Below are 24,161 nucleotides of genomic sequence, written 5' to 3' on the forward strand. Positions count from 1 at the left end.
CTTAGAGTAGAAGCAATGTAGGTTGAACAATTTCCTATTTGTCCTGTAGGTTAACTCCCCTCCAGCAGAAAGCTTATTGGAGATGAGCAGCATTACATGAATAAAGATGGAAAGCAAGTGTTGGGTTGATGATGGTCCTTGCTTGACTGAGATTGTATCTGTTCTTAAACTTTGTTTGAGATTCTGGCTTCCATGCCAACATGTAGCAGACATAAGATGGAGATGAGTTTCTGCAACTACCCGTCTCAGTTGTGAGGTCAGAAAAGACCACGTATAGTTGTTGCTGCTGTTCCCCACATTTCTGCTCAAGCTGTGAATGGTGAGGTGGACTGAATCAGGAACCAAACTTAACCCTGAGAAGAGGCAGTTGAGAACTCTGGCAATAACTTGCCCCATGGCAGACACCAGAGAGACTGCAACCAGATTTGTGTCCTTTCTTGAGTTACAGTCACGGTGCCTTTGAATTTCCTTGGCATGTCTTCCATTCCCAGACATGAGAAATTTCTGACTTAATGTTTCTCTTCCAATTGGAAAAGTGTTTGAAGATCAAAACCTCAAGCCAAGCACAAAGCTCATGGACTGCAGGCAACAGTGATCCCAGCCCTCCCACTATGCTTCTGCAGTATGTACCGTCTACAGCAGGCACCTCAAAGCACTGAAGAGGTACGACCAACGCTGCATCACAGATTCTCTGAAGGGAAGTAAAAGTGTCCTTTTAAAAGCCCCAGCATTAAGGATTTAATACTGTACTTGAAGCAATTCAAGTTTTTTTTATATATTCATTTTCGAGATCTGATTGGCACCTGTAAAGGCAGCATTTATTGCCCATCCTTGACAGGGTGGTGATGAGCCATCTTCTTGAACTGCTGACTCCTTCTGATGAAGGTTCTCCCACAGTGCTGCTGTTTATGGAGTTCCAGGATTTAGACCTATTGACAGTGAAGGACAGACAATGTATTTCCATGCAAGCTTGGTGTGCAGCTTGAAAGTGAACCTGCGAGTGTTGCTGTTCCCTTCCATCTGCTGCACTTGCCCTTCTTAATGATAGAGGCTGTGGGTTGTGGAGATGTTATCAGAGTAGCCTGGGTGAGTAACTGCAGTGTGTTTTGTTGTAGTACACACTATGGCCACTATGTACTGGTAGTGGAGGGAATGAATGTTTAAGGTGGTTGCTGGGGTGCTTTGTCCTGGATAGTGTTCAGCTTCTGAATAGACTTGCATTCATCCAGGCAAGTTGAGAATATTCTATCAGGTTTCTTATTTGTGCCTTGTAGATGGTGGAAAGGCCTCAGGGTGTCAAGAGATGAATCACTTGTCACACAAAACCCAGTATATACCTGGCCTTGTAGCCACAGTATTTATATGGCTGGTCCAGTTGAGTTATTGATCAGTGATAACCCAATGGATACCAATGGTAGTATACTCAGCAATAATAATGCCAACGAATGTCAAGGAAAGGTGTCAGATTTTCTCTTTTTGGAGATGGTCATTGCTTTGCATTTTTGGACATGAATGCTACTGGCCACTTATAACCCCATGCTTCAGTGTTATCCATGTCTTACTGCATGCCACCATGGTCTGCTTAATTTGCTGAGGAGTTGTGAATGGAATTGAACATTGTGCAATCTTCAGGGAGCATTCCCACTGCTGACCTGGCAATGGAAAGAAGGTCTTTGATGAAGCAGCTGAAGGTTATTGAACCTAGTGTACTGCTCTGAGGGACTCTAGCAGTGATAGATTCATCTCTTTGTGTGAGGTATGATTCCAGTTGTTGGACTTTTTTTATCCCTTGATTTCAGTTTATCAGTTCCTTGATGCCACACACAATCAATTAATCATTTGATATTCTCAAAGCCTCCTTGAGAATAAACATTCCCATATATAAATGTTGGGAATGTATAGCCTCCTGCTGCCGAAAATTGAAAAGAGAGCATTTGTGATGATACAGAGAAGCTTGAGTGCAATCATTGGGATGAGCATAAGATCAGCATAAATGGCAGAAGGAGCACACCACCTCCCTAGCTGTAGCAGAGCCTGAGAGTTCCATAGTGGCCTCATCAGCTATCTCAGAACCCACAGAATTAATGTAGAAGCAAGTCATCCTCAATCCCAAAGGAGTACCAGAGAAGAATGGGAGATAGTGTGGGTACAATTCAAATTAATCAATTAGTGCTTTAACCAGATTAGTAGTGAAAGATTGTTGGAGGGAAATGTAAAGCAGAATAATGCCAGAGTGGTAGTAGGATAACCGCTTTCCTTAATATATATTGACTTGGACTTGGGTATACAAAATGATGATGGAGATGATGTAAAATTTGAAGACAGTATGAATGAGGAGGACAGCAATATATTTCAAGGATTCAGGAATGGGCTGGTGAAATGGGTGAATAGGTGGCAGATGTAATTCAACAGTGAGGAATGTGAAGTATTTTTAGAAAGAATAATGAGAAAAGCAATATAGAGGCCAATTCTAAAACAGATTCTTAGGGAGCATGTGTATAGTTTGTTGAATGTGGCAGGACAAAGTAGTTTCAAAACAAAACATAGGTGATCCTCAACTTTATAAATAGAGGCATGGAATGCAAGAGCAAAGAAGTCATGAGGAACGTCAATAAAACACTGGTTTAACCACAACTTAAGTATTGTGTCCAGGTCTTGGCACAACACTTTAGGAAAGATAGTTAGAAAGGCTTTAGAAAGAATGCAGAAGAGAATTACTTGAATGATTCCAGAGATGAGGACTTTAGATAGAGAAGCTAGGGTTATTCTCATGGAACAGAAGTTCAGAGTGAATTTGACGGAGGTACTTAAAACCATGAGCTGTATAGACATGATAGATGGAGAGAAAATATTCTCGTTGGCAGAGTGCCAAGAATTAGGGGAAGAATCAATAATAATGTGACAAAATGCTTATTTACTAGGTCTGGATTGAACTGTCAGGGATAGTAGTTGTGCAGATTCAATCATAGCATTCAAAAAGGAACTTAATATCTATCTGAAAGGAAAGAAGTTGCACGGCTGTGGGAGAGGCAGGAGAGTAGGGCTAGCTAATTTGTTCTTGTCTAGAGCTAGTATAGACTCGATGAACCAAATGGCCTCCTTCATTGCTGTAAATGTTCTTTGATTCTGTGTTACGTGAAGGATGGAAATTCGCTCACGTATTTTTTCCTCCAACATCACTCACCTCAGCCCATTTGACACTGAAACTTTAAGTCATACTTGTCATCTCTTCTGATGCTCTGTAGGCCTGCTTCCTATTAACCACCTTCAGCAAACTTCAGCTAAGCCAGAACTCTACAACCAATAATCTATGCTGCATCAAGTCCTATTCATCCATCAGCTCTGACAGACTGTATTTACTTCTAGTGACCCAAATTTAGCAACATTGCAGCTTCTTATTGTCACTTTCTCTCTGCCAATCACTGTAACCTCGCACAGCACACACAACAGTCTCACTAAACCATGTCAGCACCATTCCTAAACCTCCGATAATTCCCTCCCAAAATTTTCCACCTCTTTTTCCTCTTTTCAGTCTCTCCATAAACCAAACCACCAGCTCTTTGAACACCCCACAAATGATTTAGATGTATCAGCATTGATTTTTGTCAGCTTCTGTGAGGTACTTTGGCATATTTTCATTGTTAAATGGTGCTATGAAATGTAAGTTATTGTTGGTGTATCTGACTTTTCATGATCATAGTTATTTGGCTTTTGATCAATCACTAATTTCTGTCTCCCTGTTCTCATGAACGATATAAGCCATTAAAATATCAAAAATGCATAGTTAATAAGAGACTTAATATATTAAACATGAAAATAAATTAATACAACCCTTTTTAAAACACAGCTAGAATATAATGATTCCAGTACTTAATCCTGTATTAGTGTGGATTCAGATTCTACACATTCAACCATTGGCTTAGGCTGAATGGCAATGGTCACACTTCTCAAACCTTCACTTCTTTTACAATGCACATTATTACTATCATAGCAAATGAAGCAGTTTTAAAAAAAATAATCCATCATCAGCAACAAACATAATTGCCTCAATTCTGCAGGCCTTTGGCAGTGAGTGCCCAATCTTGCACAATTTGTAAATTCTCCAATGAGTGATTTGGGTACAAATAATGAGGCTCTGCTACAGTAATATTAATGCCCTTACAAAGATTCCTAACACGTATTCTGATGTTATAGGCAAGGTTTTGCACAGAGTGCAGTAGTGACTTGTATTTGTATAATGCAGTAAAACATCCCAAGACACTTCATAAGGACATTATAAAACAAAGTTTAACATCAAGCCTTATAATTTATTACGAAAAGTACTAACATAGTCGAAGCGAGGAGTTTTGGAGAGCATTTTAAAGGAGGAGAAGCAAAGAAGCTTACAAAATGAATTCCAGAAGTTAGGTTCTAGTACATTGAAGGCATCAATGGCCGAGCAGTGAAAATCAGGAATGCAGACACAAATGACTGCAGGTGCTGGAACCTAGAGCAAAAAACAAACTGCTGGAGGAACTACAGTGTAGTGCGAGTCCTGATGCAGGGTCTCAACCCAAAATGGCGACCATCCCTTTGCCTCCACCGATGCTGTCTGACCCACTGAGTTCCTCCAGCAGTTTCTTTCTTTTTCCTCGAAAACAATGAATGCACTGGAATTGGAGGCGGCTGATACCTGAGAGGGTTGTCGGACTGAAGGAGGTTACAGAAGTAGCGAAAGGTGAACCTAAGGGGGAGGAATCTGAAAGCAAGAATGAAAATTTTAAGATTGAAACCTCGCCAGATTAGGAACTAATGTAGATTAGCAAACACAGGAATGATGGGTAAATAGGCAGGTGTGGGTTAGAAACAAGGTAGCAGAATGTTTGATCAGCTCAGGTTTACTGGTTGTATCTCAGAAGTAAATTAGAAATTGGTCGTGACGTGACAGATGCAGTAAATGTTCAAAGGTGCATCAAACAAAAATTGGTAATCATTACAGCCAACTATTTTAGTATAAGTAAATGTATAAAAGGGAAATATTTTGTAAAGTTGGTTTCTTTCTGATTTTAAATTTACTATTATCTTTGCACCACATATTTCAAACAGATTTACACAAAACTGCCAAACCACACTAGGGGAGAGTCAAAAGAGCACCTTAAAGGAAGAAAATGAGCTGGAGAAGCTGATAGGTTCGTGGAGATGACTGCAGATCTAACAATGTTGACGGTTTAAGGCATGGACATCAATAGTGGAGCAATTGAGGATGAGGCCAGAATTGGAAGAATGTAAAGGTTTCAAAAGCTTTTACGGAATGAGGATGTGACAGTGTTAATAAAGAATGAGGCCTTGGGGAGGATCTGTAAACAGGATGGGATTTTTAAAATGGAGGCATTACTTAACTGGGAGCTTTTTTTAACCAGGAGCCAATGTCAGTTAGTATAGAGGTGATGACTGTATGGGATTTGGTAAGAGTTGAATAGGAGCAACTGGGCTTTAAGTTATGGAGGGTGGAAGATCCATCAGTGAGGAGTCCATTTGAGTGGTCCAATTGTAGAGATTACACAGACATAATTGAGGGTTTAGCAGTAGATAGTCTTAGCCAGGTGCAGAGTCAGGCAGCATTATGGACACAGAAATAGATGATCATATTGGTGGTGTAGGTGTTTAGTTGGAAGTTCATCTTAAGGCCAGATGTGATACCAAGATTGCAAACAGTCTTGTTGAGCTTCAGGCAATTGGCAGGTAAAATTTGTAGTGAGAACTTTAAACAATGGTATGAGAGTTCAGCTACTTAGTTGCTGGAAACGTCTGCTCGTCCAGTGCTGGATGTCAGACAAGTCTCAGGACAGATTTCACAGGCATACATAGGGTGGTGAAAAAGGCATTTAGCGTGCAGGCCTTCATCAGTCAGGGCATTGAGTATTGGAGTTGGGACATTATGTTGCAGTTGTATAAGTCATTGGTGAGGCTGCACTTGGAGCACTGTGTACAGTTTTGGTCGCCCTGTTATAGGAAAGATGTGGTTAAACTGGAAAGAGGGCAGAAAAGATTTACGAGGATGTTGCCAGGACTAGAGGGCCTGAGTTGTAGGGTGAGGTTGGCCGGGCTAGATCTTTATTCCTTGGAGCGTAGGAGAATGAGGGGCAACATTATAGTAGTGTTTAAAGTTATGACAGGCATAGATAAGGTGGATAGTAACAGTCTTTTCTCCAGGGCAGGGGAGTTCAAAACTAGGGGCATAGGTTTAGGGTGAGAGGAGAAGGACTTAAAAGGGACTTAAGGGGCAACTTTTTTTTCACGCAGAGGGTGGTGAGTATATGGAATGACCTGCCAGAGGAAGTGGTTGAGGCAGGTACAATAGTATCATTAAGAAGCGCCTGGATAGGTACATGGAGGGGTGGGGCTTGGAGGGATACGGACCGGACGCAGGAAATTGGGACTAGCTGGGTGGACAACATGGTTGGCATGGACTGGTTGGGTCGAAGGGCCTGTATCCGTGCTATATTACTCTATGACTCTGTACATATAGAACCTGACATTGTGTTGTCAGATGATGCCTTTGAGAAGCAGCATGTAGAAGGAACCTTGGAATTTCTGAGTAATGGTGTGGTAGTGAGAAGAGAATCATTTATAGTTGATACCCTTGACTGGTAATGGAACCAGGAACCTCCCAACTAAATGATGGATAAGTGTTGGAAGAGGATGGTGTGACCAATCATGTCAGGTAATAGCTTCATTCATAAAAACTGGCTGCAGCTGACTCCTTGGATCTAGGCTGCTGGAGGGTGTTTCTTAAAAGGAGAAAGCATCTTCATCTTTTTGATAAAGACACAAAAGATTCTGCAGATGCTGGAATCTGGAGCAACACACACTGTAGTAAAATGCTAGAGGAACTCAGCAGGTCAGGCAGCACCTATTGGAGGGAAATAAACAGTCGACATTTCAGTCGAGACTCTTCATCAGGACTGGAAAGGAAGAGGGAAGAAGCCGGAATAAAAAAAGGTAGGGGGAGGGGCACAAGCTGGCAGGTGATAGGTGAGGGGGGAAGGTAGGTGGGTGGGGGAGGGGGGATGAAAGGGAGTGATGTAAGAAGCTGAGAGGTGATAGGTAGAAGAGGCAAAGGGCTCAAGAAGAAGGAATCCAGTAGGAGAGGCCTGTAGACCATGGAATAAAGGGAAGGTGGTAGGGAATAGATGGGCAGGTCTCTTTCCCCTCCCCTGCCCTCGTGTGGGTGCCACAGGAATGAGGGAAAACAAAGTGGGGGGGGGGGGGAAGAGAGGTGAGGGGTTACCTGAAGTTAGAGAAATTGATGTTGAGGCCGTCAGGTTGGAGACTAACCAGGTGGAATGTGAGATGTTGTTCCTCCAACCTGTATCTGGCCTCAACACGGCAGTGGAGAAGCCCATGGATAGACATGTCAGTATGGGAGTGAGGAATGGAATTGAAGTGGCTGGCCACCAGAAGATCCTGGCTTTTGCAGTGGATGGAGCAAAGGTGCTTAATGAAGCAATCACCCAATCTGCGTCAGGTCTCACTGATGTAGAGGAGGCCGCACTGGGAGCACCAGATGCAATAAATGACACCCTCAGATTCACAGGTAAAGTGCTGCCTCACCTGGAAGGACTTTCTGGGGCCCTGAATGCTGGTGGGAGGAGGTGCAGAGACAGGCGTAGCACTTTGCACGGTTGCAGGGATAAGTGACGGGAGGGTCATTGGTGGGGAGGAACGAGTGGACAAGGGAGTCACAGAGTGAGTAATCCCTGCGGAAGTCAAGGGGAAGATGTGCCTGGTGGTGGGATCCTGTTGGAGGTGGCGGAAGTCATGGAGAATGATGTGTTGATGCGGATGCTTGTGGGGTGGTAGGTGAGGACAAGGGGAACCCTGTCCCTGTTATGTGGGGGGGGGGGGGGGGGGGGGTGGTATGTGCTGACAGCAGATGTACAGAAAATGGAGGAGATGCAGGTGAGGGCTGCATTGATGGTAGTGGAAGAGAAATCCCGTTTACTGAAAAAAGAGGACATCTCTGATGTCCTGGAATGGAAAGCCTCATTATGGGAACAGATGCAGTGGAGGCAGAGTAACTGGGAGAAGGGGATAGCATTCTTGCAGGTGACAGGGTGGGAAAAGGTGTAGTCAAGGTAACTGTGGGAGTCAGTGTGTCTGTAAAAGATGTTGGTGGTTAATCTGTCTCCGGAGATTGGTGCTGCTTCCTGCACCCGTGCAGAGCTTGTCAACTTCATCAACTTTGCCTCCAACTTCCACCCTGCCCTCAAATTTACTTGGTCCATCTCCAATACCTCTCTCCCCTTTCTTGAGTTGGAAGTTGGAGGCAAAGTTGATGAAGTTGACAAGCTCAGCACGGGTGCAGAAAGCAGCACCAATGCAGTTGTCAATGTAGCAGAGAAAGGGTTGAGGAGCATTACCAGTGTAGGCTTGGAACATGGACTGTTCCATGTAACCGACAAAAAGGCGGGCATAGCTTGGGCCCATGCGAGTGCCCATGGTTTGGAGTATACCTTTGGTTTGGAGAAAGTGGGAGGAACCAAAAGAGAAGTTGTTGAGGGTGAGTACCAGTTCTGCCAGATGGAGGAGGGTGGCAGTGGAGAGGAACTGGTTGGGTCTGTTGTTGAGAAAGAAGCGGAGAGCCTTAAGGCCTTCCTGATGGGGAATGGAAGTGTACAGGGACTCGACATCCATAGTGAAAATGAGGCGGTCAGGCCCATGGAACTGAAAGCTGTTAAAGTAATGGAAAACATGCAAAGTGTCACAGATGTAGGTGGGAAGGAATTGGACCAAGGGGGACAAAGTGGAGTCAAGATATGAGGACAAGAGTTCAGTGGGCAGGAGCGGGCGGAAGCAATTGGCCTGCCGGGGCAGTTAGGTTTGTAGATCTTAGGAAGCAGTAGAAACGGGCAGTGCGGGGTAGGGGAACTATGAGGTTGGAGGCTGTAGAGTGGAGATCTCCAGAGGTGATGAAGTCCGTGATGGTGTGGGAGACAATGGCCTGATGCTCCTTGGTGGAGTCCAGGTTGAGGGGTAAGTAGGAGGAGGTATCCGAGAGTTGACATCTGGCCTCAGCAAGGTAAAGGTCAGTCCACCAGACTACAACGGCACTGCCCTTGTCTGCGGGTTTGATGGTAAGATTAGGATTGGTATGGAGAGAGTGGAGAGCAGTGCATTCAGAAGGGATGAGGTTGGAATAGGTAATGGGAGTGGTAAAGTTGAGACGGTTAATGTCCCGTCGGCAGTTAGAGATAAAAAGATCCAGAGTGGGCAGAAGTCCAGGACGAGGTGTCCAAGAGGAGGAAGAGGGCTTAGAGCGGGAGAAGGGGTCGTCAGTGGGAGTGTGGGGAATCCTTGCCATAGAAGTAGGCCCAGAGACAGAGGCGACAGAAGAAGAGCTCGGCGTCACGGTGGGTGAAGAACCCATTGAGGTGCGGGCGCAGGTAGACAAAGGTAAGGCCCTTGCTAAGGACAGAACATTCTGCCTCAGAGAGGGGAAGGTAGGAGGGGATAGTGAAGACACGGCAGGGGTTGGAGCTGGGGTCAAAAGTACTCCAACTGGGAGTACTTTTTGATAGTCTTTCTGTCCCCTTTGCTGTTGTGTCTTCCCTTTTTCTGTGCTTTTTTGGTTGGTGTTGGTCTTCAGGTGGCACTGTACAAAGGGTGAGCAGGGGTATTTCATTGAGTTGCATGATCAAAATGAGAAAAGAATTTGTGTACAGTTACTACTCCTGCGGCATTTTTGCCTTCGTCAGGAACCCTATACACCTGGCTATAAATTCTTGTACTCATGAATTCTGAAAAAGATTTATATCTTCTCCAGAAACATAGTTACTGAAGAAACCTGTGCTTTACTGCTATAGACATGTGCCATCTGTTGCACAATGTTGTATGGACGCCAGATCAGGGACAACAGTGGTTACTACAGAGCAAACGTTTATGCTACTAGGACCATCTAAGCTCCTGTAGTTTCACCTGCCAAATCAAACAGCCGGCTGTGCACACATAACAACAGATGGTATGTTTCCAAGGAATAGTATCAGTCTCTGAATAGGGCAAACAAACTTCAATGTGTACATCTCAGTGTAACGTATCCCTTATGGATATCCAGACTCAATTCCATAGCCTCAATAAGTAATAAAGATTTGAATTGTCCCAATGTTCAAACATTTGCCCAGCAAAGATGTGCTCTTCTTATGATCGATGGTTTGTAACTCCACCAGTAGTATTTGAGCATCTTCCTTCAGCTTCTTGTCCCTTCGCTGCTGCTTCATTTCTAGTAAAATACGTAGAAAAACAGCAGAGGAAAAAGAAGGGATGTAGAAAGGCAATTGAGATATTTATTTATTAGTCACATGTACATTGAAACACACTGTGAAATGCATATTTTTGCATTACTGAGAATGTGCTGGGGGCATGTTTCAATTAATGCCTCCTGATTGGTGTAGCCTGTGAGAAGTGTTTGTAAAAGTCTTAAGCACAGCTTCTTTGGCCTTCCACCTGATACCAGAGTTCGTTTTCCCTCATTTATCATTAGATACAAAGAATGACATAGCTGCACCTCCATTTATTTAACTAAGACATCAGATCCCTTTGACTGATCCTTGCCATATTTCTTGCAGCAAACTACTGACTTTACACGATCAATGGGAAGAAGATTTCCCATATTTTTTCTGTACTTTTCATGAACAATCAGATCACTTTTCTGTCAGATATACAGGCCCCTTTTTATGACGAGCTGCAGGCTTCAGGAGCTGCCACTTTGATGATTTCTGAGATCCCTAACCAAGGGTATCTCTGAACTCTTTAGCCGTAATTAGTTGGAATGAAAAATCATGTTAGTGGCAGAGCCAGATAAATAAAACCATCAGCCATCAGACTTCAATTTTAATTATCTATTAACCTTTCTTACCAACAGAAAGGAGAACACATTGCCCCTTCCTAAAAAAGATTATTCTAACCATTTAAAGTGCAAATGCACTTAATTCAGAAGCCATCATTATATAGAGGTAATTATATTAAAAAGGATCTTTGTTTCTTGCCATTTCCTGTTATAGAATTCTCATTTTTCGCAGAAGCAGGCAACCACCCAACAGACGCCAACAAGGTCAGCTCCACTGTTAACTCAATGGCAGTGTTTCTGTTAGGTTTGTTAATGTTGGTTCAAGAGCAGATGCACTTTCAACGCTTCAGACTCAAAGAAGACTGCCTCAACAACTGTTCCAACATAGCACAGGGATTAAGAAACTCGTAAACTAAACTGTTAAACTAATGCTCTTATTTTCCCATTGCCTAAGGCTGAAGCAGAGGCTTAACGAACACCTTTACTGTTTTTTAAAACCTGGGTGTATGTCTAAGATAGTACTTGAATTCAAAACTTTTTTTTAACTCAAGTCCTTGAAGGTAAATTGGACTTCAAATAATAGTGTGTAATGGGTAATAGAACATCAACAGTCTCTTTAAGATCAAAAGTCAATGGAAATAAAATCTAGACATAATGGAAAATTTGCTGCCAATTCACAATCACCTGCTTTCCACCGTCATACAAAGTAAATATTTTCGCTCTTTTTGTCTAAAGTTTGGCTGAACTTTGAGCCTTACAACTTATGAAACAGAATACCATTCATTGTAATAAGCCAGATCACATTATGTGGCATTTTGTGCCATATATGAGGTTATCAGAGAGCAAGCACGGGCACATAGGGGAATGTCATGCCTAACTAATCTTGTGTAATTTTTTTATGGCAGTCAATATTGTGGTAACAGATGCCATTCATATGGACTTCCACAGAAATTCAACGAAGTTCCACACAAATGACTTTTAGTGAAAATGTGAATGAGCGGAATTGGAAACATAGGTGAGGGATTGGTTAAGAGAGACAGAAAGTAGGCATACATAAGCATGTACTCTAATTGGTTAGTGATAGGTCTGGGTTTTCTTTATACTGTACAAAAGCAAAATACTGCAGCTTCTGTAAACATGGAATAAAAACACGAAAAGGCTGAAAATGCTCAGCAAATCAGGCATCATCCATGTAGAGAGGTTGATGATCTTATTTGTTTGTTATTATTTGCCATGCCCATATATTTAAGTATATTTTACAAATTCTAACAGAACAATCCATCTCTTTAGTAGGACAAATCTGCTTTAAAGTAATGCATTATCATTTTTGGTACAGGCAAAATACAAGATGTGATTCTAAAAGAAAATCTTGAAAAGGAAGATGAAGTCCTGGTATCACTGGCTGGACTCAAGCAGGTAGATATGACTTTGCATTGTTTCTATCTGATTGTAAAACCTGATTCTATTTGTACTGAGTATAGCTAGAATTTTGTTTGCACTGTTTGACTCAGGAAAATCTTAATCATCAATTCAATCTCCATCAATGACGTCAGAAAAATTACCCAGAACTTTGGCTTTTTTAAGTGTTTTGTGGCCATACTTTCTCATTCTTTTTTGTTCTGAATAAATATTGTTTTTCTTCTCAACTTTTCAATAGCTGTCTTTGACCTTTGTTGAGATAGCAGGAAAACAGTTTTTGTATTTGTAATCCCATAAATGTCCTTCAAAAGCTTGGTATTGTAGCTCACAGTTTCTAATACATATTTTATTTTTATCTTCTGTGGTTCTATGTACAGAAATCTCTCAGCAGGTTTTACTCAAGTCATAAATACCTTGCTGTCTTTATTTTGGGATCACCACAGTATAACCCTTGGGCTTTTGAAAAATAAATGAATAAGAAAAAGATTGCCAGCTCTTTGTAGAGCAATCCAGTCAGTGTCACTTCCTTGGTCTATCCTAGTGCCTATCCAAATTCCTTTTGAAATCGTCCACTTCCACCACCCTCATAGGCAGCAAGTTTGAGGTCATTATATTTTGCTGCGCAAAAACTTCTTCTTCACATTCCCCCTGTATCACTTGCCAAAACCTTAAATCTGTATTCCTGGTCCTTGTACTGTCAACTAATGGGAATGGCTTTCATTTATTTTATCAAAATCTTTCATCATGTATGCCTCTATTGAAATCTTATTATTGATTTACTTTACCCCATGAAAAGGAATCCCAGATTCTTTAGCCTGGTCTTTTTAGCTAAAATCTCTCATTCCTTGAACCATTCTGGTAAATCTCCCCTCCGCACTCTTGAACCTTCATGGCCTTCTTAAAGTGTGGTGACTAGAACTGGACATGATACTCCAATTGTAGCCTAACCTGAGCTTTATAAGGATTCACCATCTCTGCTTTTCTACTCAAAATTTATGAAGCCCAAGATTTGCTTAACTACTTTCTCAACATGTCTTGCCATCTTGATATGTGCACAAGAAGTCCTAGGTCCTTCTGCTCTTGCACACTCTTTAAAATTGTGCCATTAAGTCAGTATTGTCTCCACTTGTCCCTTCAGCCAAAATACAACACCATAGTCTTTATTATTCAGATATGGTCTGGAGCAGAGGTGAATACCTTAGTAGTGCTTGAAGTGTTAGGACACAGTACTGGGATTTATCAATGTTGTATTTCTGCACCGCTGGATGGGAGTTTAGCTTAATATCAGTGTGCATGGTGGAAGGATGGAGTCTTAGAAATGTGTGAAGCAGCAGCATGGGTTTTCCAACACTCAAAGGAAGCATACCCAGAAGAATATGATTTGTTTCAACCCTCCTTGATCTTTTGGTGGCACCTCACATGTTATGATTAGTATTTCAGTAGTAAGTATTGCTGTATATTTAAGACAGTGCTATTTGCATAGTACTCGAGAACTATTTCCAAATGTTCCTATGTAGACTCTGAGTCCATAGATAAGCTTTGATAGCACCATTTTCAGAGGCTACACTGCTTTCTGTATTCTTTTTGGTTTGAATTGTAATATCTAAACCTTACATAAAAGGCTTATGTTCCAACTTACAAGTAACTAATCTTTTGTCAATAGGTTTAACGTTTTAGATTGGTTCCACTCCAGCAAGGATGTTGTTGGAGGTGGGGTCCAATGGTGCATTGAGAACAATTGAGATAAATGTTGGGCTGATGATACAGCCTTGCTTGACCCCAATCTGCAGTAGTAGACCCAATGAATGCCATTATATGGTCAATGCAGAACGGGAACAAATTACTGCAGGCAACCAAGTGTCAGGAAGATTCTGTGCAGTCTCACTCCATCACAGAGTTTGGACATTTACTGAGGCTGAAAGAGGAGAAAGTGTATTTGCACAAGAGGCAAAATCTTTCTGTGGTATTGAGATGGAAGATAGGGATTGTGACGGCATAACATGAATGCAACTCCTCTTCTGTGCCAGATCCCCATAACCCTCAATTTTTCAATCTTTGAAATATTTATCCATCTCCATCTTAAATATATCCAATGATTTGGCCTCCATCAGCCTCAGGGTCAGAGAAATCCAGAAATTCACTACCCTCTGAGAGAGGCAATCTCTACACATCTTAATTTTAAATGACCAGCCCCTTATTTCTTTTTTACTTCTGTCCCCTTGTTCGTGACTCTCCCACTAGTGGAAACATCTCAACATCTACCCTGTCGAGCCCCCTTAAGATCTTGTACACTGGAATAAGGTCACCCCTTATTATTCTAAACTCAAAGGAATACAAACCCAAACTGTCTAGCCTTTCTTGATAGGACAACCCTCTCAACCCAGGGATTAAGGGGATCTAAAAAGCATATTGTAGCATTAAAGGCAGTCCAAAGAAGTTTCACCAGGTTAATTCCTGGGATGATAGTGTTGTCGTACCAAGGCTAGACAATACTCCAGCTGCGGCCTCACCAACACCCTGTACAAATGTGGATCTTTTTCTAGTTTCATATCTCTGTAGGATGGACGTAATTTTTTTTATTTTGATTTATTTTATAGACATGTGGACTTCACCAGTAACACCAACATTCACTGCCCTTTGGAAGGCAGTAGTGACCTGCCTTCTTGAACCACAATTGTGTGTTTCAACACAGCAGCTTTTAATACAATTGAATAATTGTTAGGCCATCACAGAGGGCAGCAAAAAATCAACCGCAGTGCTTCTTTGAATTTGATATCTCTGTATAATTAGTGAAAATAATCCAGCATTTTGTGGATAATTGTAGCATTGTGCTTATAATTGCACACGTTTCATAATCACAGCACTAATAGGTTCAGGTAGACGGTATTAATCACAACAGATGAAATAACTCACAATCTGCTTTAAAAATAGTGTACTGCAGTCTTTAGCAAGGTCATTCTTGTTTGGCACGATGGATGAGGTTTTGTTTTGCCAATAACAATTCCATTACTATTAGAATGTAATTTGAAACAGGGTCTATCTTTAAACAGAAATACTGGAAATATGCTCCAGGTCAGACAGGATAGTTTTTACCTGATGAAAGGTCATCATCCTTAAGCAATAGTTCTACTTCTCGGCAGATGCTGTCTGATCTGCTGAGTCTTTGCAGCATCTGCTGCTTTTACTTTTCAACCACAACTTTTAAGTCAGTTGTTTCTATCAGATTATTATTGACTTACACAAGAGTGACAACTTCACATAGGCAAACACACTAACCAAAGAAGTGCTTGATCAAAGTTCGAGGGCATATATTTTTAAGACAATCATGCCAAATTAGTTGCAATGTGTTGCGTGAGTTCATTGCATGGGCAAACTATGAGAAACTAATAAAGGAGGACGATACCATCATATGGAATACATGGAATAAAAAAAGAAAATGCTGGAAAACTCAGCAAGTCAGGCAGCATCTGTGGAAAAAGAAATAATTAACATTTCAAGTCCAGGACCCTTCATCAGCACTTCAATTCCACAGTACTGATGAAGGCTACAGGACCGGAAATACTTGCTCTGGTTTTCTCTCTCCACAGATGCCACCTGACCTGCTAAGTTTTTTCAGTATTTGTTGTATTTTTGATTATCATATTACATGGGCAATACTGAAAAATTAGAACCACTTAGTTTATTTGGCTTAAGCAATGTATTTCATATATTATAGTTTAGCTGGTTTAATTTTTTAATGATACAATAGGTAGTTTCAGCAGTGATTTCTTGTAATGTTTGGAAACATTGGCACGTCAGGTAAGAGGTGAGAAGGAAAAAATGGCTCATGGAGGATGAGGAAAACTGTTTGCAGTCCATGCCATTAAGTTAGGTAACGTAATGTAAACAAAAATGTACAATTTTTATTTTAAAAAATTCTAGCTTGCAGCAAATGGCATATCCATCTACTGTTGCAAGGGCAGAAATACTGGAAGAACGTGCCAGTCAAGCAGCATCTGTGGAAAGAGAAAACAATTAATGTTTCAGGTCAGGGACCCTTCCTTCAAACTGCTCTCCTTAGACAGGCTACTCAGCTCAACACTGGAATTAGTGGCACAACCAGTAACAAGAGCAAGAGGTCAGATGCCCCAATGCACCTCCACATCTCCATGTGCAAGCACATAAGTCAGAGAGGAGCAGTTCCTTGTGGAATCACTGACTACAGGCAACTGCAATTTGACCCACTATGCTTTTATAAGCTTGCGAAAAGAAAAGTATTATTAGAAGTTATACAATTGCTAAGGGATGAAGAAGAGACTTTAGCAAAGCCTTTGAGAAGGTCACGCGTGGAGGGCTAGTCTGGAAAGTTAGACCACATGGGATCTAGGGAGAGCTAGCTAATTGGATACATAATTGGCTTGAAGTAGGAAGCAGAGAGTGATGGTGGAAGGTTGTTTGTCAGACTGGAGGCCTGTGACAAGTGGTGTTCCCCAGGGGCTGGTGCTAGGCCCATTATTGTTTGTCATTTATATAAACTATTTGGATGAGAACATACAAGGCATGGTTAGTAAGTTTGCAAATGACACTAAAATAGGTGGTATTATAAACAGTGAAGAAGGTTATCTAAAATTATAGAAGAATCTTGATCAGCTAGGTAAGTGGGCCGAGGAATGGCAAATGGTGTTCAATGCCAATGAGTGCCAAGTGTTATATTTTGGGAAGTCAGACCAGGGTGGGACTTTCACAGTGAATGGTAGGGCCCTAGGAAGCACTATAGACAGAGGGACCTTAGGAGTGCAAGTGCATTGTTCCCTGAAAGTGGCGGCACAGGTAGACAGGGTGGTGAAGACATAAAAATATAAGAAATAGGAGAAGGAGTAGGCATTCTGGCCCGTTGAGCCTGCTCCGCCATTCAATAAGATCATGGCTGGTCTGGCCATGGACTCAGATCCACCTACCTGCCTTCCCCATAATCCTTAATCCCCCTACTATGCAAAAAATCTGACTGTGTCTCAAATATATTTAATGAGGTAGCCTCCACTGCTTCCCTGGGCAGAGAATTCCACAGATTCACTACTCTCCGGGAAGAGCAGTTTCTCCTCATCTCCGTCCTAAATCTATTCCCCCGAAATCTTGAGGTTATGTTCCCTAGTTCTGGTCTCACCTACCAGTGGAAACAACCTTCCTGCCTCTATCTTATCTATCCCTTTCATGATTTTGTATTTTTCAATAAGATCCCCTCTCATTCTTCTGAATTCCAGAGAGTATAGTCCCAGGCAACTCAATCTCTCCTCATCTCCGGAATCAACCTGGTGAACCTCCTCTGCACCACCTCCAAAGCCAGTATATCTTTCCTCAAGTAAGGAGACCAGGACTGCAGCCTCACCAGTACCCTGTACAGTTGCAGCATAACCTCCCTGCTCTTAAATTCAATCCCTCTAGCAATGAAGGCCAGCGTTCCATTTGCCTTCTTCATAACCTGTTGCACCTACACACCAACCTTTTGCAATTCATGCAGAAGTACTCCCAAGTCCCTCTGCACAACAGCATGCTGTAATCTTTCACCATTTAAATAATAATCTGATCTTTTATTTTTCCTGCCAAAGTGGATGACCTCGCATTTACCAACATTGTCCTCCATCTGCCAGACCCTTACCCACTCACTTAACCTATCTATATCCCTCTGCAGACTCTCCACATCCTCTGTACAATTTGCTTTTCCGCTCAATTTAGTGACAAACTTAGATACACTACACTGCTGCCTTGCCCCGATGAGCCATCTCCCCCAACAGTATCCACAGCTGTATATCTGTTCTGGAGGGAGATGACCGCAGGGGACTCCTGCATTACCTTCCTGCTACTGCTCTGCCTATTTGCCACACTGGCCTTCATTAGTCAGGACACCAAGTATAGGAGTTGGGACATTATTTGAGTTGGGGTAAAGGGCTTGTTTCCATGCTGTATGTCTCTATGACTCTTAGAGAGTCTAATTTTGGAGAATCAAGTAGTGAAAGGGATTTTTGTATAGCAGAGCAATTAACAATGTCAACTGTGAATTAGATTAGACTTTACTTCAGCTGGAGGTTGTGGGACAAAGTTTCCCACAAATTTGCAAAAACATAAACTGATAAAGGCAAGGGAAATGGGGCAGCTGATATCTAGGTAAACAGGGCAATCAACAAGTTATCTCCTTAGCCGATGAGTTTTAAGGATTTGGAAATGAACATAGGAAGAATTGAGGAGGAGGGTTATACTAAAAGGAGATATATTCTGTGTGGCAGATTGTGTATTCAGAATAAGTGAAGCTGCAGGAATTCACATTTACACATAACTGGGCTAATGCAGAGACTAGCCACTGGACGTGGTTGCAAACCCAGTAACAAATGTCTTCAGGCATGGAGCAGATGTAAAGTTAAATGGCATTTACAAAGGTTACTGTCCAAGTTACATACAGATGCATTGGCTTTGGATAAAAGGCATTAACTGGTGAGTCAATAATAATCTGATAGAAGTAACTAATTAAACAGATGGTCAAAAAGTAAAATCTGCTGATGCTGGAAATAGCAGATCAGGGAGCATCTGTTATCGTTTCACATTTCATCTGATGATGTGCCGAGATAACTTATTGTAGAGAGAACAAAGAGAATGGCTACTGCTGAGTGCAGACGGCCATCAACATTCCCTCTGTTCTCTACCCCTCACTGCAACTTAAAACACACTTGTTTTCTTACTTTTGAAATCCTGATGGAAGATCATTGACCCGAAATGTTAATTTAAACCTTTTACAGGATAGTAGAGTTAAACTTGGGTTTCCTCAGTTGATGCATTTTTGGTGTACATATGTTATACCAAGGCTCCTGTGTGGCACCATAGTTTGAAATGCCAGAATATAACACTGATTTACTGTTGAACATTAGTGGCATACCTTTGTGTCAAATTCATCTACTAAAGCATATTAATTTCAGGATGAGCAGGCCTAATAAATGACAATGAATTTTGATATTCTGAATATTATCATGTCACAGGTTGTTCCTTGAGTCATGTCAGTAAGTGCCAAAAAAACTCAGACTTAGGAATACAGCTGGTCAAAGGGTTGTCTGACAGCCTGTTAAAACACATTGTTCAGATGTCCAACATGTAATTCCTATAAAATTCATAGCACAGGGATGATCAATCTACTGTGCTCATTATTGATGCTAACTATTCAGGTAGTGCTTCCTACTCCAACTTGATTCTTTTATAGTTTTTATTTCTGGATATGTATCCCACTTACAGTACTGTATTTTAAAATACTATTTGTTTTAACCTCTATCCATTTAAGATGGGTCTTTGGCATAATTCCTTTACTTTTGGAAACAATGTATTTAACCAAGCTTATCCGTGTCGTATCTAAATATCTACACTGCTGGTCAGCTGTTTGATGTGCCATTTTTCCAGGCAGTGGTTTGTGATTGGTCTCTACTCCAGTCTTTGACTTTGGAGAGATATGAACGAGAGGAAGAGAAGGAAATCAGTCCCTAAATCAAAAGGCCATTTGGCCTCCAAAATGGGAGGCTTTTCACGGGAATAGTGTACAAAAACTAAACTTTTCACAACTGCTTATATTTTTAAAGCATTGCTCAATGTTTAGACTCAGCCTTTTATTTGCTTGCTCATTTATTTTTTCCAGAGAAATTTGATAAGGATAAGATGATAATCTCTATCTCCTGACCTAAGATGAGCACTAAATTATCTAGAATGATAACTATGTTTAAGTGTAATTTCGAATTAGGTTTTAGGAATTACAAAGCAATGTGTGACCCACAGTTGCTTCAAAATGATTCTCCTGGAGCATTAATTAGCTGTATAACTAAGATTTACAGCATTAATTATTTGTGCATTCTTACACTGGTATTTACCCATGGAAGATTACCTATGGCCTGTTCCATGCACTACATAAATATGGAATAACATGGGGCATCTAACAGTGAAGGAATTACCACTTTGTTCAGGAAGTGTTTAAGCCCTAATGACATTAACAGGCTTTCGTCCTTCTATCTTATTGCAAAAGGAACTCTAATTTAGAACAAATTTTAGCAGTGAATATCCTAATCAACTATTCATTGTTTTCAATCTCTTCTACACAACAGATTAAAGACATTCTGAAAGGTTCCCTGCGTTTTAACCAAAGCCAGCTGGAGGCAGAGGAAAATGAAGAGATTACAATAGCAGATAACCATTACTGTTCCAATAATCGAGCAGAGGGTGAAAGCATAAAGCTACCGCCAGCTGACAGGGAGATGCAGGCAACAGTGAAAACTGAAGAGGTAAATGCATTCAAATAAAGATGTTTGGCAGCAACAACTTTAATGAAAAGGTCAAATCTGAAAGGTGCCACATATTAATGTCAAAAGATAAATTCAAGTCTGTGTTTCATCTGTAAGGAATATACCTTATTTCAGGGAGAAGTGATTATTTTAATTTTCATTATAAGCAGTTTGAAATGGATTCCTAAATATTTATGGTTTAATATGTGTATAGTGAAATATTTCTCAGTGCAAAATATGTTTTAATAGCTTTGCAATATTGTTTGGGTAACAAATGAATTGAATATGTTGGATTCTGACAAGGTACCATGATTGTTGTTTGTATATGAAACATCTTGTGATCTAGATTTTCATTAAAAAAGCCAGTCAGTGGCATTAATCATAATGAAAATTTTAAAAATGGTGCCTTGCAGGATTTGCAAAGTCAGATCTTATCAGCTGCCATATAAATAAATGATTCAATCCATGACAAAGAAATCACTACTAATTTGAATTATTGAAGATCAATGACTTCATATTCATGATCATGACTTTCATGAAACCCTTAACAATCACTGCAGTATCGAGTTTCATCAGTACTGGGACCTTTGTTTGTAATTTATATAAATGGTTTGGATGTAAATAGTAAGTTTGCGGATGATATTAAAATAGGTGTTGTGGTTAGTGTAGAAGGTTATGAAAAGTTACAGGGGGACCTTGATCAACTAGGTACAGTATGTGGGCTGAGCATTGGCAAATGGCTTTCAATCCAGATAAATGTGAGGTATTGCATTTTTGGAGATCAAACTTATACAGTGAATGGTATGGTAGGACCCTTGGGTGTGTTATAGAACAGAGGAACCTAGGAGTGCAAGTGCATAGTTCGCTAAAAGTGGTATCACAGGTAGATAGGGTGGTGAAGAAGACGTTTGGCATGCTGGCCTTCATCAGTCAAGGCACTGAGAATAGGAGCTGGGAAGTTATGCTGCAGTTATACAAGACATTGGTGAGGCCACACTTGGAGTATTGTGTACAGTATTGGTTGCCCTGTTGTGGTAAGATGTTATTAATGTAGAAAGAGTGCAGAGAAGATTTACCAGGCTGTTGCCTGCACCTGGGGGCCTGAGTTACAAGGAGAGGTTGCACAGACCAGGACTTTATTCCCTAGAAGGTAGGACATTGAGGGTTGACCTGATAGAGGTGTATAAGATCATGAGAGGCATAGACAGGATGAAAGCACATAGTCTTTTTCCCCAGGGAGGGCATAGGTTTAAGATCAGAGGCAAGATGTTTAAAAGGGACAGCAAGGGCAGCTTTTTCATACAAAGGGTGGTGTGTATTTAGAATGAGCTGCCAGAAATAGTGGTTGAGGCGGGCACATTAGCAACATTTAAAAGACATCTAGGTAAGTACATGGATAGGAGAGGCTGCAAGGGCTATGGGCCAAAGGGCCTGTTTCCATGCTGTATGACTCTATGTTCAGGGCAGTTGTGGTAATATATTGGCATAGATAGAGAATGCCTAACTAACAGAAAAGAGAGAAATCAAGATAAATGGGTCGTTTTCAGGCTGGTAAACTGTAACTAGAAGGGTGGCACACTGATTGATGCTGGGGCCTTAATTACTTACAATCCATGTTAATGACATAGTTGAAGAGATTTAGTGGATTGGAGCCAAATTTGCTGATTATTTATAAAGATAGGTGTGAAAACTTGTTATGAGAAGGATGCAAAAGGTCTGCAAGGAGATATAGATAGGTTACGTAAGTGGGCTAAAAACTGGCAGATTGAGTATACTGTTGGGAAACATAATGTTAACCATTTTGATAGGAAGAATAGAAAAAACAATACTATATAAATAAAAATGAGACAACAGAATTCTGCTCTATTAGAAGAATCATAATGTTTAGATGTGGACAAGGATATAGAGTAATACAGCACAGAAACTGGCCCTTCAGCCCAACAGGTCCAAGCCGACCAAGATGCCCATCTAAGCTAGTCCCATTTGACCGCGTTCAGCCCATAAACATTTCCTATCCATGTACCTGTCTAAGTGTTGTTTAGATGTTATTGTATCTGCCTCAACCACTTCCTCTGGCAGCTCATTCCATATACACACCACCCTCCGCATGAAGAACTTACTCCTCTGGTCCCTTTTACATCTTTCGCCTCTCACCTTAACCCTATGACATAGACCACTCCAATGTTGTCTATGACATTTTAATCAGTTGGAGTAGGGTATTTTCAGTGGGAATGAGAACTGATTTGTTCTGAGCAAAGTGGAATCAAAGCTTGGCAGTCAAAAGTATAATTGAACAATGGGAGGCTTTTAAAGTGGCGATGTTTCAGCTACGGTCTTGATACATTCCCATGAGGGAGAAAGGTGGGGAAATTAAAGCCAGAGCTGCATCGATAACCAAAGAGAGTAAAATAGAAGAGGGAAAGAAAGGCATGACAGTTGCCAGCTTGTTAACACAGGATGAACCAGACCGATTACAGAAGGGTCTGAGGGGAAATGAAAAAGGAAAATAAGCAAATAGAGAACACAAGAAAAGACAGGCAGTAAACATAAAAAGGCACTCCAAGAACATTCTTTAAGCATGTGAACAGAAAATGGGTTATAGGGAAAAAAAGTAGAGGCTGTCAGAAAACAAAAAGGAAGTTTACTAAGGCTTGGCTGGGGTATAAAGTGCACACTTGGCATCATTCTTTATCAAAGATTATGTTGCTGGAGTTTCAGCAAAGGAGAAGGTGTTTGATATTCTGGATGAGCTAAAAGTTGAAAAAGAAGTATAAGAAAGTAGATAAATCAACTGGTGCAGATGGGGTGCACCACTACACTGCTGAGGGAAATAAGGGAAGAAATTGCTGAGGCCCAGTCTGTAATCTTCCAAACATCTACAAATCCAGGGTTGGTGCCCAAGAAATAGAAAATCACGTATGTTACACCCTTGTTTAAAAAAGGGTATAAGCGTAAACCCATCAGGAACAGACCAGACCACTTAATTTCAATAGGGGGGAAAAGTCAAGGAAGCAATAGTCAGGGATGGAATTAGCTAGTAGTTATTTAGACAAGTGTGGACATTAGATAAAGCCAGCATGTTGAGAGTAAATTAACTTGTTAAATCTTCTGATGAAGTAGGGTTTATGAGAGAAGTGCTACTGATGTGGCATATATGAACTTGCAAAAGAGCATTTCATGTGTTACACAATAGGCTTGCCATCACATTGAATAAAAGGAGCAATAGCAGCACGAATAGAAGTTTGGAATAGGGAGCAGAGAGCAGTAGTGAAAGTTGGAGCAAAATACTGCAGATGGTAGAAATCCAAAAAACCAGAATGCTGGAAGTGCTCACCAGGCCAAACAGCATATCTAAGAGGGGCTGGGGACTAAACTGACATTTTGGGTCAAGGACCCTTCACTGGACTGGACAAGTGAGAATTCGAGCGTGTTTAATTTGTGGACAGGAGGTGGCGAGAACAGATGGAACGTCTGTGAGAAGGTGAAGACCAAAGCTGTCAATGTAACAATTACTTTAAAAGCCAGCAGTTGGAGCAAAATTCAAACAGAAAGCTACAGCAAACCCTTAATTTTCATGTGGGATACGTTCCAGAAACTTGATGCAAACCCTGTAAACATATTTATGTAAGAAT

General features: G+C 41.1%; 1 protein-coding gene across 1 annotated transcript in view; it reads left to right on the forward strand.

Moving 5' to 3' along the window:
* Window positions 1–24,161, forward strand: part of tbc1d5 (TBC1 domain family, member 5) — a 377,143-nt gene that overhangs the window by 341,498 nt on the left and 11,484 nt on the right. Inside the window, exons 22-23 of the mRNA XM_052015950.1 lie at window positions 12,162–12,241; window positions 20,353–20,529. Coding sequence (XP_051871910.1) covers window positions 12,162–12,241; window positions 20,353–20,529 — 257 coding nt within the window. The remainder of the gene's footprint in view (window positions 1–12,161; window positions 12,242–20,352; window positions 20,530–24,161) is intronic.

This window comes from Pristis pectinata, chromosome 5 (genome assembly GCF_009764475.1).
Source record: "Pristis pectinata isolate sPriPec2 chromosome 5, sPriPec2.1.pri, whole genome shotgun sequence".
In the NCBI taxonomy this organism is placed as follows: domain Eukaryota; kingdom Metazoa; phylum Chordata; class Chondrichthyes; order Rhinopristiformes; family Pristidae; genus Pristis; species Pristis pectinata.